This window comes from Scylla paramamosain, chromosome 8, assembly GCF_035594125.1.
Source record: "Scylla paramamosain isolate STU-SP2022 chromosome 8, ASM3559412v1, whole genome shotgun sequence".
Classification (NCBI taxonomy): Eukaryota; Metazoa; Arthropoda; class Malacostraca; order Decapoda; family Portunidae; genus Scylla; species Scylla paramamosain.
In genome coordinates this window covers 4,358,108-4,376,068 of record NC_087158.1, presented here as the reverse complement: position 1 = coordinate 4,376,068, position 17,961 = coordinate 4,358,108, and the positions used below count along the sequence as shown (strand labels likewise).

The window sequence follows — 17,961 nt, the reverse complement described above, 5'->3', positions numbered from 1 at the left end:
TCTATGTATTTACCCCAATGAAATATAATTCGTATCTTCTGTAGAATTGAGCTACTCAGACAAAACAATGGTGTCAATAAAAAGAACACGAGTTAATGGAGGAGGAGGGGCATGCCAAGGGATTGCAAGCTCCACCGTGCCAGCTCTAATACCCTGGGACCTGGTCCCTGAATGAAGACGGTAACTTTGCTGGATTCACTTGGAAATCACATGATCAACTCTATCCAGAACCCAGTATAATTTCACTCCAATCACAAAATCATATATGTAAAAATATAGTTGGTGGTAAAGTATCATGATAGGTCAAAATAGTTGTATAATTAGTGTGGTGAAAATAACACCACACTTGCACGAGGCAGACGGTACCAAAACATTGAAACAACACGCTGGCAGCGGCATGGTATGGTGGCTGTGACCTGTGTGTGGCTGTTGAGGGGCGCGACCATTGCTCACAATTAGAACACTGATCCCTGAACCGAAGTAGCATACAAGAGGAAAGAAAAAAAAAGTGGTCAGACTGCACTAGGAGTTGAGACAAATCCTTGGGAGCAGCATAGGAGGCGTGATGGTGGCGGTGCAGGACAGTAGGACGCCCCAGCGGCCTGCCATGAATGTTCCCCGGCACGTGCTGGACGCCTTCGATGGCCTAGTGGCGAGTGGGGACAAGGAGCGAACAGCCGCGGCAATGCTAATCCTGCAGCACGTGGAGGAAGTGCTGCGGGGAGAGGGACAGGTGGGTGCCAGGTCAGCAGATCCTTAGAGGCCCCGCTGAACCGCAGGTGCTTGTTTGTATTTACTGACTGGATGACTTGATGCACGATTGATAGTTCGTTCTTCACCTAACCTTTATGGCCATTGTGGAAATAACCTTAGCCTACTAATCTCCAGACATGGGCTGTTTTTCTTGTTAAAATAAAATGCTTTTATTTATTTATTTTTATTTTTTATTTTTTTAATCATGATCTAACAATGAATATATCTGCAGTGAAAATAATGAACTGAATTAATCTAAACTTAACATAAAATAATGTAGCCTAGGTGAGCCCTAAGATGAGACCACATATTTCAACCTTTAATTACCTAAGAGGGGGGTCACCTGGTTGGCTACCCTGATTCTGTAGGTAATAAGTGAGTTAACATAGGTATGATGAGGTAGCACAGATCTGCAGATACGCCATTCTCATGCTTTAGTATGGCTGAAAATATAGTGCACTGATAATAAGGACTGAGTTATGCACCTTATGCAGTGTTTTAAATAAATCTAGTAACAATAAAAGTTTGGTATAGGTTAATATTGATAAGAGAGAGAGAGGAAGATGGTAGTCTAATCCACAAACTGATACAGAAGAGTTAGTAGAGTTTAGAGCAACTACATCTGGCAGGGAGTTCCACAGGCTAACAGACCTTATTGATAAGAACCTCCTCCTAACCTTCAAGGAGCATTGAGAGAGAAGGATCATAAATCTGCGGTTCCTTGGGCCCAGAGAAGGTGCCAAATTAAAATATAATTCGGTTTAATACTATATTCATTGTGAAAAATTTTCCAGCAATTTATAACTTGCATGGAGTAAGCAACCTTGAACAGAATAAAGATCTAGGGCTCTGAGTCATTCATCATAAGAGAGGTGATTGATTCTTTCTATATGCCAAGTCCAGGATCTCTGAACCAATTCCAGCAATTTGAGATCACCAGTGCTTAATACACACGAGGCATACTCTATTACAGGTTTAATATGAGTCGTATAGAGTGAGCATAAAATTTTGTTGTTGGCAGAGAGTACTTCTTGGGAGGGTAGAAGACAGTCCTGAGGCCTTATTGACAATGTATCTTATATGAGGATGAAATCTGAGAGAGGTATCCACTAAGACACCAAGATCCTTTTGATAATTTACAAAAGATATGGTGTGGCCAGTCAGGTAGTGTTCAGATAAGGTGCCAATATCTTGCCAAGCTATTGAGCCCTATTGAAATCTTAGCATAACACACTTGTCTCTGTTGAGATCAAGACCCCAAGAAGTGGGTACAGAACATATGTTGTCTAAATCATTTTGACATGAGGATGCGCCTACAGCAAGTGACAGTGATGTGGAAGGACGAATCTTTAGATAGATCTTGAAGTCATTAGCAAATATTTTGTAATTGTTCAGAATAGATGATAGTGCAAGAAATAACAAGGGCAAAAGTACAGAAACCTTAGGCACTCCACCTGTGACATCTCTGGTGCTGCTATTGATGCCTGATACAGTCACATACATCTGTCTTACAAAAAGGAGCATATCCATTTCAATAATGTGCCTCTGATATATATACTTCGAGTTTATCCAGTAGTAGAGAGTGATTCACTATATTGAAAGGTTTAGAAAGGTCAAACAGACCAACATCCTTTGTCAGTTTTAGAAGTGATGAAGTCATAGGTTAGTATGAGCCACAGTCTTGCCATGCCTAAAGCTATATTGTTTATCAGTGAGTAAAGCATTCTGTTCAAGATATTCATATATTTATTCAGTCATAATCCTCTCCAGTGTTTTATAGCAGACTGAAGGTGGCATCACACAAGGGAAATTTCTCCTAGCATGCTACCCATTTTTACTGCAGCTGGGCAAAATGAGCAGCAAATAACATCTTGCTGCTCATTTTCTGCTGTCAGGAAGAATGGAAAATGGCTGTGGTGCCTGACTTGTTGGGAGTATTTGAAGTCAAATGACTGTCGTACTAGAAACTATACATAGAAACTATACATAGAAATATATTGTCGTACTTTATGATTTAAATTTTGTACTATAAAACTTAGAAAAATGAAGTATATGTGGTAGTGTGTGCATGTAATTTGATTGTGTGGTGTGTGAAATTATTTTCTGTGCCTATTTGACAACTGCAGCTGGTGAGATAAACAATATGTCATGATGGAGTCCCATGCTAAGTTTTGCTGGAGTGTGAAAGTTTAGCACAAATTAACTGAGCTATAGTGGATCCAGAGTATTACTTGGTACTCAGGGTGTTGGCTGTTGGACCTGCTTACACTGTTGTCACCTCAACCCTGGAGTGACATGACCACAGCTAGCATGCCGATATGAGTTGCCATATGGAGCGAAAGATTTATTACAGCATCCTTGTTCCATCATTGATCAAAACCCTTAAAAAAATGACATGCAGTCATATATGATAACATAATTTGGGAATAATTAAGGTAAAATAAAGTGGCTGAAGAAATGCTGGCTTGGAATTTGTTGTTGGAATGACGAGGCGTCAACACAATGGTCGAGTCCCAAAGTTGATGAAGTCTGGGGGTACACCTTTGTAATGGTGATGTATCTATGTAACCTCTGCGTTATACTGCTGGTTGCTGAATCATCCCTCTCCTTAGGTTTCCCTGCATTGGCTACTCTGAAATATAACTACTGTGATCTCTCTTCATATCTGTAATAAAGTCATCTTTTTAGTCTCAGCATCATGATCATTGGATAGGAGTAGGAAGTTGACAAGTTTCTCTATGTTGGTGATTGTATTGTCTTATAGAAAGTTTAAATTTTGTCTGATAAGTGTCTATGCATTGCAGTAAAATAAAGTGTTCAACGGTTTCATCTTGTGAGCTGCATTGTGTGCAGTGTGTGTTTCCATTTGTGTGTGTGTTTCTGTAATTTAGTTTAAATTTGTTGCTTTGACAACATATTAGAAGTGTTAAAGCTTCATTGTTTTCATAAAAAGTACTTCTTTGATGTCTGTTGTATATGCTCTGTATAGTGTAAGTTTTTTCTTGTTATCTAAGTCCTGTTTCCATTCTTGTGTCTCCTTTTTGTTCAGAATGTCTGTCAGTTCAGAGTGTTCGTGATGGCATGTGGCTTAGCTGGTAAATATTGATGTCTTGTGTTTGTAGGTATTGCTTGACAGTTTTGGTTCATCTGTCCTTGTCATTTTCCATTTTATGAAGCAGTCATTGTTTAAGTAGGTCATTATTTGAGCATGTCATGATGTGTCTTATGTAGGACAGCTTGGCTTTCTTGCCTCTGTTATTCATTGATGATGAGCCTATTTCTCCTGTCAGGAAACATTTCAGTGTGTATTTTGATACTCTTAATATTGTTGTGAAGGTTTTGTTTTCAGTAGCTTGTAGTTTTCTTGTTCATTTCTAGTGTATGTGATGACGCCTTGCCAATAGAGAATTCTAGGTAAGGCTACTAGTTTCTAATATATCTTTCCAATCAGGAGTCTATTTGAGCTCTTTGCCACTACTGTGGCTGTTGTGTTGCTGATTTTTTTTGGCCTCTAAGAGATTGTCTTTTTTGTACTTTGCAAAACATTTTCTGTGTATGCAATACACCACTGTTCGATGAGATCCTTGGTATGGTGGCGATTGCTCTGGAAGACCTGGTAGTAGCTGGATATTGCTGGTAGCGTAGAGGTCGTGGGTAGTGGTTTGATTATGGTTGATTGTGCTAGTAAAAGAACACAAGTTTATAAAATTTCTTCTTGATGTAATGATGGACAGAATGTGCACACATGATACTGAGACACAGGTTATGACGGGCATAATGATACTTGGTTCTCTCTCTCTGAAGACTGACTGTGAACTCTGTGAACTTTGTGAACTGACTGATAAACTGATGTGCCCTCACTCTGGAGAGACTGAACTCTGGACTGATCTCTAGCTATGCATACGGCTCTATTTATGTGAAATGAAGTGGATCAGTGCTCAGAATCTGAGAAGAAATGACCAATGAGGTGCCTGGAAATTTAGTGAAGGAGCCAATCACAAAGCTTCTTATTCTGGCTAGGAAAGGATGACAGGAAGACAATGTAGGTGTTTTCCCTAAGGACTGGCTTGATTGTAGGGAAGGTGTGGTATTCCCATGAGAGAGCGATAGGAAGGATAAAAGGTTAAAATAGACTGAGGCTGGCCATGTGGGCACATGGTATGAAATATATGAATGATGAATATGTGTAATAATAATAACTGTTATGACTGATGTGATTGATACATCTTTTATTTATTAGTGTAACTCCAAAGGTACTTTATTTCTGCAGCTTTTTTAATGCCATTTAGATCGTCATGATTTCTTTGGTGGTTATATAACATAATAAAGCTTTTGTCTTTGTTAATTTCTAGGCCACTTGCTTGGGCTGCTTCTGTTAGGATGATAATCATATTCAGTGCTTCCTCCTCACTCTGTGCCAGAAGTAATCCATTGTCAGCAAAGAATAGAGCAGGTATACGGGATATCTCATCCCTCAAGCCAATGTTTGTTTCATTCAAATGTAGGATGATCAAGTAGGTGAGCAGCAGGGACAGTGATAAACCTTGTCTGATGCCATTGGACACGTTTAGGTTTGCTGTAAGTTCATTGTTCAGGCAGAGGAGAACCGTGTCGTTTTGATAAATTTCATTTTTGACCAATTATGTGGGGATGTATTCTAAATTTCTTCATACATTCTATGAGGGATTTTCTTTGCACACTGTCTAAAGTTTTTTTGAAGTATATAGCAATGGCCACTAGTGGTTTTTCATCTTAAAAGTTTTTCATTGCAGTAGTTAAGTAGGAATAGGTTGTCTTCTATGCGTCTGCTTGTAATTCGTTGTCTTGTCTGTTTGTGTGCATGTGATCCTCTATTTTGGTTTTCACAATTGCCATGAGTAGTTTGTATGAAGTGTTTAGGAGAGCAATGGGACATAGGTCATTTACTTTTTTTTTTTTTTTTTTTCTCCCAATCAGAATTGTCTTGGACAACTTCCAGTTCTGTGGTATTTGTTTTTTTGTAAGAACATTGTTGAATCATGTCTTTATGCTGTTTATAAAGATTGTGCTGTCTGCTAATATCTTGAGTTATCTTTTCATGTTTGGTCCTGCAACCTTTTTTTTTTTTTTTTTTTTTTTTTAAGGGATTGTACTATTTCTGTGTTTTGGAGGTCTGGGAGTTTCATGTTGATGATACTGGATGGGGTATCTGATTTTATGGCTGATAAGTGCTCCAGTAAGTGTCTAGAAAAGTTTAGAGTCTATCCTTGTATTGTTAAGTGTATACTACTTAAATCATGTAGTATGAAGTCTCTAACATAAGCTTCTCTATTCTCTTGGTTCCATGTCTCTTATGTGGCAAGGATGCTTTTGTTAAATTTTTCTCCAGTATTGTTGAAGCTTTACCTTTACAGCTTCCACTGGCAAGCATTGTTATCTTTGTCATTGTTGTCCCTGTATGATGCCAGACTTGCTGTGCTGCTGGTCTTGCCAGCGAAAACGGGCAGCATGCTGGTAGAAATTTGCCCTGTGTGATGCTGCCTTTATAGGCTAGTGATTCAAAGGAGTGGAACAGGAACCCTTCTTGAATAATAGCACAATTTCAGATAATTTTCATGTGGTTGACAGAACACACTCACAATTTCAGATAATTTTCATGTGGTTGACAGAACACACTCACGCAAACTTAAATTGAATGTTTTCAGCATAGGGTATGCCAATGCTGAACATAATTGAGTAATTTGGGGTGTAAATTGTCAGGCATCCAATGACAACAAAAAGGCTGAAGAAAGGCCCAGTGAAGGTGCCAGTCCATAAAGAGAGCAGTGGAAAGGATTATCCAAAATTTGAGAAGTGTCTGGAAATCTTCCCTTAGCAAATCATTTTGTGTCTTTATTTTTGGTGAAATGTATCAGTAATTTCCAGATTGATGAAATTATCATGTGTTTATAATTAATTTGATAAGAACCAATTTCTGTGCAAAGTTATGTTTTATTTTTCATTTTTGTCAGGAAGAAAGGATAACGCCTCAACAAATCAGGTATACTCTCCTAACTGCCTCGTGTTAATTTCCGCACTGCCATGTAAATGTCTCTGAATAGCAAACGGTGAAAATATACCTAATCCTTCCCACCAGTCTGCAACTTATATGGTGTCTGAACAGATGCTAGAGGTTTTATCAGTTATCTGTTCACCTGTTAGTGTTTGTACCTCTGTGGCTTCATCATTGCCATTGATAGTGAAATGTTTTAATAATAAAATCTTTTATTAACAAACTGGACTCTCATAAAATAGTGAAACCACTTGCATCCTTGCACCAGGTGTTGAAACCTGTGGAAACTGTCTGAACCACTGAGGATTTTCTTTGCTGAAAATGCCCAGTTTCTGACATGCAACCAGTACTACATGATAACTGTTATATGCACTCTTCTTAACTATAATGGTTGTGCATTATTTTTTCTTAATGTTAATGTGAAAATCATGCATATGATGAAATTGAGAGTTTATTATTTCAATGTTAATATTCTTATACTTTTCCAAATTTTATAAAAATTTTACAAAATTTAGCAAAACTGAAGCCTGAGAAATGGAAGATACACAATATTCTCACAAGCATTGCTAAATTGCTCAACCTAACTAACAAATTTATATTTACATGCTGTGTTATATGAGATATGCTTCTCTCTCTCCAGGGGAAGGAGATACCAGCAGGTGTGAAGTACATCGTGAACAGGCTGGTGTCTGGCCTTGCCTCCACCCGCCTGAAGGCAAGGGAAGGCTACTTCTCCACCCTCTGCTACCTCCTCCGCCTTCATCCATCTTTCTTCACACCTCAGTTTGTCCTCTCCCTCCTGACAAACAAGAAATCTTCTACCATGAAAGGTGTCACCAAGGATGTAAGTGTGTCTAAAGTGTGAGGTGGCAGGATTTTGCCTTTGGTGTCAAGTGTGTACAGAGAGGCATCATTAGTCTGCCTCTGCTTGGTTATGTAGCATTCAATAGAGCAGCAGTAAGAGATCCCTTTGTTATAGCATAAACTCAGACTTTGCCTTACTTGTTTGAAGGAAAATGAATGTACTGTGGGGGAATACTGTCAGTTTTGGATGAAAGATATCTAATTTTTGACCAAGGCTGAAGTTATTACTAGATTTTTTGTCCGATAATGTATTTGTTTGAGTAATATTAGTAACTGGTGTGGATTTAAATAAAATGTAAAAACATGGTGAAAAAATTGTCTCTTACATCTTCACATTCCATCCAACTTACTGAGAGTCATGCTGCAGGAAATTCGGGACCAACTTTTAGCTGAGTTGCTGCTGTGCGGTGCAGTAGTGCGGTCAGGTCGTGCTGTGGGTCCTGAGGTGCTGCAGCGGGTGGTGAACACACTGTGTGCCATGCGGGCCAAGAAGAGCTACCTGGACATCACCGCCTCACAGTTCCTTGTCAACCTGATGGAGAATGTGAGTGTTGGATGTGTTACTTTATTTGATGTGGATTTAATATGTTACATTGTTCTCTTATATTAGCTTGAGAAGAAATGCATCTGGAAATTGATTTAGGACAAACTTATATAACATTACCACTTTATTCTAGAATCCTTGATTATGGAATTATTTTGACTTAATGTCAATTCTTATTCAATGTGAATAAAATTTAGTGTTAGTTTTCACTCCCAGTTGCATTGGAAATGCTTGAAAACTTTGTTTTGGTTATTTTATGAATGGGTTGGGGTAATATGTATTTGAGACTGAACTGCACAAAAGTATAAGTAATTTATTATAATATTAGTTTAAAGGCTGTATCTCATAGAACATTATCTTATTAGTTGAAGCTCTTGTTACTGTGTATTTATGAGTAGAGAGGCTATATTGGACCTAATATAAGTAGCACTGATTTAGTACAAGATCAGTTTAAAGTTACCTCTCATACAAGCTTTCTCTCCTGAGTGAAAACTCCTGTAGAGCAATTTTTACTTTTCATTTATCCATCTTATCCTTTCTTCCTTCCTTCCTTCCCCCATGTTGTGCAGTGTGATGGAGACAGCATGCATGCAGTGGTGTGGGAGAGTCTTCAGGCCGAGCTGAAGGGCCCTGTGGAGGAGCTGTCACCAAGCCAGCTGTGGATACGACTGGTATTGCTGAGGAAACACCGTGCATCACCCCCTGTTTGGCTCACCTCTACGGTGGCACCCAAGAATCATGAGGCACTCGTCCAGACACTCATGGTGAGATTGGCTGGAAATAAGGAAGCATGTGAGATTCAGTGGACTCCTTGTCCTTGGCTGGGGACAAGGGAGCATGAGAGATGCAGTGGACTCCTTGTCATGTGTGACTATGAGTGAGGGAAGCTGTGTGGGAAAAAGGAGAGTATGTGACTGTAAGAGAAGGGGGACAAGTATGTGACTGTGAGAGAAGGGGAACATATTGTGTGACTATGAGTGAGGGAGCCTGTATGGGGAAAGGGAATTGTGTTATCACTCTGAGTGAAGGGGACTACCCATGGATAAAGGGAACCTGCATGAGTGTTTACAAAGGAGGTTTATTAGGGAGAAGAGAAGTTTATCATCATTTTGTCATATTTGTGGTTTAATTTATCAGTCAGGGTCACCTTTCTCAATGCATTATAGTGACAGCTGATTTGTAATCCTGCAGAAAACCACATTTGATCTGCCAAAAGTCCATCCAGTTGTAGAGGAGTTGGTGACCAACCTGGCAGCATCCCGGGCCGCCTCCTCCTCCTTGCTGGCAAAGTTCTGGCAAGTGATCCTGGAGCCGCTGCAGGGAAACACTTCTCCAGCAAAACTGCAGATCCTTTTCCAGCTCCTGAGAGTGAGTGTGGTATTGACAGATAGATATAAGATGCCTCATCACCAACTGATGAGAAGATAAAAAAAAATAAGACCAGTAACTGATCAAAAGAGCGTAGAGAAAATCAGTTGAGGGCAAGACAGAGAGTGAGATGGAGGGATGAAATTGTGTTAGAACTGCAAAGGATGGGAGTCACAGGAAGATACAAGGGACAGAAACAACCAGAGGAGACTCATACATGTTACCAGTTCCTCATTCTAAGGAAACAGCAAAAGGAGAAAATTACAAACTATAGTTACTGTAACATAAACTGATCTATAGGCCACACCCCTTGCCTCCTTGCTTCTTTCAGTGATTGGTGCACTTGTAATGCTCTCATCACTTCCCAGGATTTTTTGTTTATGGCTCATCAATCACATTATCAGTTATCCTTGTTCCAAACTCATCTAGAGGGCACACTCCCTGCCTGCCTCCTCCCCTGTTTTGGTGATTAGTGTGTTCATAATGCTCTTCTCACTTCCCAGAATTTTTTGTTTAAAGTTTTTTGGTTACATTATCAGTTATCCTTGTCTAAAGCTGATTTTTAAAACAAATAGGAAACAGTTATAGCATCAAGTATGAAACCTAGAATTAGTTGGATGTAAGTTTTATTTTAAGAATAAGTGTTAAGATTCAGAAAAGCTAGTTGTGTGGTCCCAGATTAACCCACCCAATGCCAACACTGAATTTATGGCATCTCACATATCTACACTCATTGCCAATGCTATGAATTTATGGCAGCAACTTTAAAAAGTCTAGACTTTATTTGTTAATTGATCTTGACAGAAAAAAACACTGTGCACTCAAACACATGCAAATTGCAACAGCCTACTGATTGTTCAGTGAGGTGAATAATTAATGTAATGCCAACCCTCATTCCCTCACTAATTACAAGTAGCCTACCAATTGTATGTACAGTGGCATTGCTGTGCTGTGTCGTAACACTGATAAATGTTGGTGGTGGTCACAAGTCACAGGCACTATTGGCATTGCTGTTCATCATATTATATGCATCCATGCCAGGCAACTTATTATGTGGGTTTCAAAATTTTTTTCACACTGCTAAACCCCTTTTTATATAAAGATATTTTCCTAATATCTTTATGTTGTTTGGGATTTTTCAGCACATAAAAAAAATGAAAAACAGCTGGCATCATGGGTGGATCCAGGGTTAAACAGGACAGTACCACATAGGTTAATATTCATTCTCTCTCTCTCTCTCTCTCTCTCTCTCTCTCTCTCTCTCTCTCTCTCTCTCTCTCTCTCTCTCTCTCTCTCTCTCTCTCTCTCTCTCTCTCTCTCTCTCTCTCTCTCTCATGGTCTTGGTTTAGATATAATTCTGTCCACAGAATTATATCTAAACCTACACAGCAGTAGGTGGCTCTGATGATAACATCTCTTCCCTTCCCAGTTCATGGTGCCACTTTTGAGGACTGCATCAGAGTTCCGGGAGGTGGTGACACCCTCTGTTGTGGCGCTGCTGCTCAATTCCCTCACCCAGCATGTTCAGGACCTGAAAAATGCCGCCAGAGGGGTCACTGCTGTCTTGGTTCAGCTGGTCAAGGACAGTCAGCAGGAGGATGGGTAAGGAGTGTCAGAAATGGGTAATGAGATGACCTGGTGCCTTTGTGTGTCTAGTCTAGTGTCTCAGTGTGTCTGGTGTAGCTTGATTCTCAGTTACTACATAATGCAACGTTGTATTAATTCATCTCTAGTTGTTCCAGAGATGGTTGTGATCTGCTCCCCATTACTTTTTACTCTTTCGATTAAGATTGAATCAATACTTTTGACCTTTCTTTTGAGATTGGTTCATCATTTTTTTTTTTTTTTTCTCTCCCAAAAAAATCAATAATTGTTGGGTTTGGCATTGTATTAGCAGGAACAATGATAGTGAAGATAAAACAACAGCACTTGTGAAATTTGAAATGCCATATTTATGTAATTGCTTTACTTTTCACTAGTGAGGTGCAGCTGGCAGTGGTGAGGGCACTGGTCACCCCACCAGGCAGTGTGAGGTTTGACCAGCTGACAGGACACAAGGTTCTGGCACTGATGGTGCCACACTTCACCCTCAAGACTCTCAAGGGCTTCACCAAGACCCTCCTAGAGGTGGTGAATAAGGTGAGTGTGTGACTGTGTGTGTGCGTGTGCACATGCACACATCATACCAAACAGGCACATGTGTGGGAATGTCTTGTACATTTTCATTATCATATTGCTGTGCTTTGATTGAGGTGATTGTAATTTTACAGTCATATATATATATATATATATATATATATATATATATATATATATATATATATATATATATATATATATATATATATATATATATATATATGACTGTGAAATTGTAAATCAGAGCACAGCAAAATGGTGTGTGTGTGTGTGTGTGTGTGTGTAAACTTGATCTTGCCTAAGAGAGAGGATGTTGGGCTTTTTACAGAAAAGAGTCAGAAAGCAAGATGCAGCCACATAACAAAACCACACATGGCTACGCAGTCCTGCAACTCTACACAGAATAGATTTTATTTGTTTTGTTTTGTTTATTTATTTATTTATTTATTTTATTTTTTAGGGAGAGATACATGCATAAACAGACAAACTGCTACTCCAAAGTTTTCCCCTCTCACTACCTCTAGCCGGCCAAGGATTTGGAGGTGGCCAACAAGAACTATGCAGCCCACATCATTGGCAACCTGTTAACACAGCCCAAAGCATGCACACCTGAGGCAGCAACCTGGAAGAAAAACCAACTGATGGCACTCCTGAAGACAGTGATCCTCTCACCAGGGAAGGAGGAAGGGGACACCTCTAAGGATGCTTTCTTCAAGTTAGTTATGTCCTGTTCTTGACTTCTTTCTTTTCTATCTCTCTGTTTGTCTTTGCTTGATGTGAGGGTTGTGTGGATGTCTTAATCTTCTGACCAGTTAGTTTGTTCATTAATTTTTTTCTTTTATTTTCTGTGATTCTGTAAAGTTGTGAGTGCATTCATGCCACTTCACTGCAATATATAAAGAAAAAAAATTTGTCTATTTTCTCTTTTTGTAGCTCTAGTTTTTAAGCATTTAAAAGTGGTTGTGCATTTAAGTGAGAATTGATACAAAAATTGTTAAGGTTGAAGTTTCTGTCACCATTTAATCCCCTTTAATAAAACTTGAACACTCCATCATTTTGCTTCACTCAAGTTGTCTAATGTTTTGCATTGACACATACTGGTGTTTGCAAGGACTTTGTTTATTCTTATTCTGTATTGCAGGGCTCTTGGTAAGCAGGTGGGGCACATCAGGGAATACTGTAGGATCCTGCTGAGTCTGGTGGAGGAGGTGGACCAGGAGCTGAAGATACTGGAAGCTACTGATTCCCCCTCTTGCCTGAGTGGTGATGGGAAGGAGCATTGGGCACTGGTCATCTCTAGGCTGGCAACCCTCAAGGAAAAAGAGTGTGAGGAGGGAACAGAAACAGAGATAGCCAAGACTGTCTTTCAGGTTAGCATTCAGTGTGTGTTTTTTCATGTGATTTTCTGTTGTTTTTCTTGCATCTCTTAGTTTAAGGTGCATTTCTCTCTTCAATAAGTGGTTTCAGTATGCTTTTCCATGTTGTCCTCTGACTTTACATTTTTCATGGTATATTGTAATTTGCAATATTTCTCATATGACTGTGTGGCTTCAAATATTTCTACCTTGATTCAGTGATTTAAAGTAGTGGTTCATTTGCCACTGTAGCCCTTCTAGCATGTGAGGGAATAAACTTATCTACCAAACATTCAAAGAAATAAAATTAAATGTCTTGACCAAGTAAAGTTTAGTCCACTTGTTTAATATGATCTTTAGACACAGAAAGTTCAACCCATTGTGAGTTATTGGAATGCATTGATGAGGCATTTTTGAGTTGGTGATGACCTGTGGCATTCAAGTTTATTATTCACTTCCCTTTGTTGTGCAGGTGTTGACGTGATGGTGGCCAAGGAAAGCATCACAGAGTTCATCACATGCCACAAAGAGGTGAAGAAACTTGGCATGCTGAAGGACAACAATGATGAAGATGAAGATAATGATGACGATGAGGAAGAAGGGCAACCTAACTGGGTGGAAGTGGTGACGGAGCTGCTGCTAAGCCTGATGACACAGGAGATGCACCTCTTCCGCAGTGTTGTGCAGGGACTCTTTTGGTGGGTGGCTCAGGCCTTCAGTGTTTGCATGCTAAAGTTATAGGAAGGCTGTTTGTATGTGTGTCTCCGTATACATAAATAGTGAAAAATTAAATAGGAGCCTGTATGCTTATATGTGTGTGTTAGGAATGGGGAATGATGTGGGAGGTAGTGTATGTATGTTTTAGGAATAGGAGAGGCTGTTGGAATTGAAAATTGTTGGAAAGACTGTGTGTGTGTGTGTGTGTGTGTGTGTGTGTGTGTGTGTGTGTGTGTGTGTGTGTGTTAGGGATAGAGATTGGTGTGGGAGCCTGTATGCTTGTATGTGTGTGTAAAGAATGGGGAATAATGTGGGAAGCAAGGTATGTATATATTAGGAATAAGATAATGTGTCAAATGCTGTGTGTGTGTGTGAGTGGGCACACACACACACACACACACACACACACACACACACACACACACACACACACACACACTACAAATGGGAAATGATGTGGAAGGCTCTACAAATCAATAATTTTATTTGAGGCACACACATCTTTTCTTTCTTTATCTTTTGTATCATTATTCTTCACTATTTACATTGTGTGTGTGTGTGTGTGTGTGTGTGTGTGTGTGTGTGTGTGTGTGTGTGTGTGTGTGTGTGTGTGTGTGTGTGTGTGTGCTTGTGTGAGTGAACACGTAAACCTTGGCCATCTCTCTTTCCATAGACATCAACATGGTACATATATATTGACAGATAAACAAAAAAAGATAAGAGCAGTAGGAAGGCACACATTTCCTTGCTTATCATTTACCATACTCATTTCTGTCAAGCATCTATCTTCCCTAACACCAAAAAGAATGACAGTAGATGTAGACAGATGATATGCCTTAAAACACTCCTTCCATCCTCCACCCCAGACTTCTGACATCCAAAGACAGACAGATGATATATCTTACCAATCTCCTTCCATCCTCCACCCCAGGCCTCTCACACCCAAAGAGACACAGATGATATGCCTTAACACACACACACCTTCCATCTTCCATCCAGGCTTTTGACACACAAAGATAGATGGATTATATGCCTTAACACCCAGAGAGACATGATATGCCTTAACACACTCCATTACCATCCTCCACATCATGCTTTTGACACTCAAAGAGATACATACATACATATACATACCAAGGCTGTCTTCCCAACAAAGTGGATAGCCAAGACAAAGCGCACAATTATCACATTCATGCTCATTCACACCACTTTCTTATCCCCTTGCCGGTGATGGAGAAGAGGAAGCATTCCTGCCATTACTTTACAGAAATGAGAGATGGACAGATGACACACCTTAACACACTCTCCTGTCTTCCTCCCCAGGCTACTGACACCCCTGATGACAGCCACAGCACTCAGCCTCCTTACTGATGTCCTGGATACTGAGAAGGCACGGGAACTGGTGAAGAAGGATGGTGAGGAGGAGGAGGAGGAGGAGGAGGAGGAGGAGGAGGAGGAGGAGGAGAAGGAGGAGGAGGAGGAGGAGGAGGAGGATGATGATGATGATGATGATGATGATGAAGAGAAGGAAGGGAGCGAAGAAGATGATGATGCGGAAGAGGAGAAGGAGAATGAGGATGGTGAAGGAGAGGACTCAAACCTCTTTACTCTGAAGAAGAAAATGCTTGATGTTGCTGGTGGTATTGATGTGAGTGTTTTTATTCTCTCTCTCTCTCTCTCTCTCTCTCTCTCTCTCTCTCTCTCTCTCTCTCTCTCTCTCTCTCTCTCTCTCTCTCTCTCTCTCTCTCTCTCTCTCTCTCTCTCTCTCTCTCTCTGCCCCTCCCCCCCACACACCAGAGTATCCACCTATTCTCGAACACTTTCCTCAGTTTCTGCATTCTTTTCTTTCCTGTTCCTCTCTCATTTGTATCTTTCTCCTGCATTATTACATTCTACTTTCTACTGTTCCTCTTCGTTTTTTTTTTCCATTTTTATATATATCTCATTTTGTTAAGTGTCCTGGCAGAAAGATTAATTTTGCTTTAAGGTTATTGTCACCACCATCACCTGCAGTATCTGTGTAACAATTAGTATCACACTATCCATTATACTCTTGTTGCTTTTTTCTTCTCCTTTTGTCACTTTGTACTGATGCATGCTTAGTATCAAGGAGAGAGTTGAGGGGAGATTAAGGCATAACTAAATTGTAGGATTAGGAATTGCAAACCTCGTAAAGCAATTGAATTACCACCACCACCATACCTTCCTTTCTGCAGGTGGACGTGGACATGGACACAGTGCCTCAGGAGGAGTTGGATCGCCTGGACGAGCGTCTGGGTGCCCTGCTGGCTGAGTACCGAGGGAAGCATCCCACTAGGAAGAAGAGGAAGAAGGTCGGTGGTGGCAATGATGGCCCACAGCTCTCAGCAGTCGAACAAAGCCTCATGCACTTCCAGACCAGGTGAGAAGGATGAGTGAGACTACAGGTTAGACTCATGCTTTGTCCGTGTAGGTCTTATTTATGTGTAGACTCACTCACTTGCAGCACAACACTTCATCTCTAGCTTGTCACTCACTCATAACACAACACCTCATCTTAACTTCTCATTCCTTCCTTAATGTGTTGATGAAACTTAATCTTTCATAGACTCACTCACAGCACAACACCTTATTCTAACCTTTCATTCCTTCTTTAATTTGTTGATGAAACCTACTCTTTCATAGATTAACTCACAGCACGATACCTTATCCTAACTCGTCATTTCTTGTCTAATATGTTGATAAAGCTTACTTATTCACTGACTCACTTATTTCTACATATCATATTTTGATGGATAAGACGACTTTCAGGTAAGATGAACCCCAAATTTCAGTTAGAATTTAATGGTTTTAGCTGATATCAGTGGTATAAGATAACACCCAAACTACTAAACCATCTGTGGTGAAGTTTAGGTCATTGAGCACCAACAACTGAGACAGAGATACACCAATACAATTAATAAAATACCTTGAATGTAATAAGGTATCATCATCTTCAAGTGCAAAACTAAACCTAAGATAAAATTCCCACCAGGTGTTTTTGTACATTTTCATGAAAAGGGATGGATGGATGAAGATGGTGTAAAATTATGCGCAGTATGGTCAGTTTTCCTAAACATAAACAGATCCTTGCTTTGCACCACCAGCATGTCTGGCTGTCAGCCATAATCTTCTTTTTATGTATCGTGTTTCTTTTGATTAGATACACCAACATTCTTGGATTTTTTTTCAGTATAAGGACTTCGTCCATGTACAACATTGTAAGCTGGAGAGATTCATCTCCCCACTGTACTTTCCTTTGCTTCTTAGCTTGGGGTTCCATGTCTTGAAGACCTTTATGTAGCTCCTTCTTTATCTTTGGGAAAAACTGGGGAATATTTGCAGACTCCTGCTTTGTCCATTTGTATACAATGCCAGAAGGGGGTTGTAGTTGTACTACATCAAATTTTTTTACACATTTTTCAATGGGAATACATTTCAGCGCATTTTCTCTAAACGGATTCTTATTTTCCTATGTCTGTCTTCCCCAAAAGTCATAATATAAGGTTGCTGTTTATTCACAATGGTATTTTATGTAAAAATTTAAGGTCATTGTTTTTTCTATCTGTTGTATAGGACAGCCCAGTGTTTTGTGTCTTTACAAGTTCAAGTGTTGTCTTATATGCCAAAATATATGGTAAATTCCATCCTCAAAGATTCTACTGTGAAAAATTAGGCCATTATAGATTTATCCAACCTAACCTAACCTAATTTATCTTGGGAAAAAATATTTTGAGGGGGATTTTGTGGATGAAATGTTCAGTAGGAAAATTTATGCAAAGGAAATTGTGCCATTGTTTTTACAGAACAACACATTATCCCCATCTACTATCACTTTCCTTCATCTCATACCTCCCCTATTCCATTATTTCGAGAACAAGATATATAAGAATGAATAATAAAGACAGGGTATAAACTTGACTACAAATCTGGTAAACTAAGTCACTACGCTGCCACATTCCACATTATAACCTCCTACTCTCCTTGTATCTAAACCACATCCCTTTTCACCCATCCACAATCCCAGCACCTCACCTCCTCTTCAATCCCCAGGGTGTGCGACATGCTCATTGTGTACATCAAGGCCGCCCCCAACATGGCCCTGCAGGTGGGGCTGGTGAACCCTGTCTTCAAGGCACTGAGGACGGCAGACCTTGATGGGAGACAGAAGG

At 39.8% G+C, this 17,961-nt stretch overlaps 1 protein-coding gene and 2 long non-coding RNA genes across 3 annotated transcripts; 1 reads left to right on the top strand and 2 right to left on the bottom strand.

The window, feature by feature from the left end:
* The first annotated feature begins 348 nt into the window (after window positions 1-348).
* LOC135102731 (uncharacterized) lies at window positions 349-16,127 on the top strand. The gene is made up of 12 exons (XM_064008234.1): window positions 349-733; window positions 7,425-7,628; window positions 8,016-8,192; window positions 8,762-8,956; window positions 9,384-9,560; window positions 10,990-11,162; window positions 11,540-11,699; window positions 12,224-12,414; window positions 12,841-13,069; window positions 13,527-13,752; window positions 15,095-15,186; window positions 15,988-16,127. The coding sequence occupies exons 1-10, from the start codon at window positions 566-568 to the stop codon at window positions 13,536-13,538; spliced, it is 1,686 nt and encodes a 561-aa protein (XP_063864304.1). The 5' UTR covers window positions 349-565; the 3' UTR covers window positions 13,539-13,752; window positions 15,095-15,186; window positions 15,988-16,127.
* On the bottom strand, window positions 7,446-9,474 carry LOC135102734 (uncharacterized). Its single transcript, XR_010269754.1, has 4 exons — window positions 9,340-9,474; window positions 8,653-8,966; window positions 7,999-8,180; window positions 7,446-7,583 (listed from the first exon to the last, which is right to left on the bottom strand). It is a non-coding gene; the product is annotated as an uncharacterized LOC135102734 (long non-coding RNA).
* On the bottom strand, window positions 15,712-17,960 carry LOC135102735 (uncharacterized). The gene is made up of 2 exons (XR_010269755.1): window positions 17,825-17,960; window positions 15,712-16,084 (listed from the first exon to the last, which is right to left on the bottom strand). It is a non-coding gene; the product is annotated as an uncharacterized LOC135102735 (long non-coding RNA).
* Window position 17,961: the final 1 nt, after the last annotated feature.

Excerpts from the sequence above, each read along its gene's own strand:
- LOC135102731 (XM_064008234.1), top strand. The coding sequence starts at position 566 with ATGGTGGCGGTGCAGGACAGTAGGACGCCCCAGCGGCCTGCCATGAAT. Across the intron at positions 8,193-8,761 it reads TTGTCAACCTGATGGAGAAT|TGTGATGGAGACAGCATGCA; the intron begins GTGAGTGTTGGA and ends CATGTTGTGCAG. Across the intron at positions 8,957-9,383 it reads CACTCGTCCAGACACTCATG|AAAACCACATTTGATCTGCC; the intron begins GTGAGATTGGCT and ends GTAATCCTGCAG.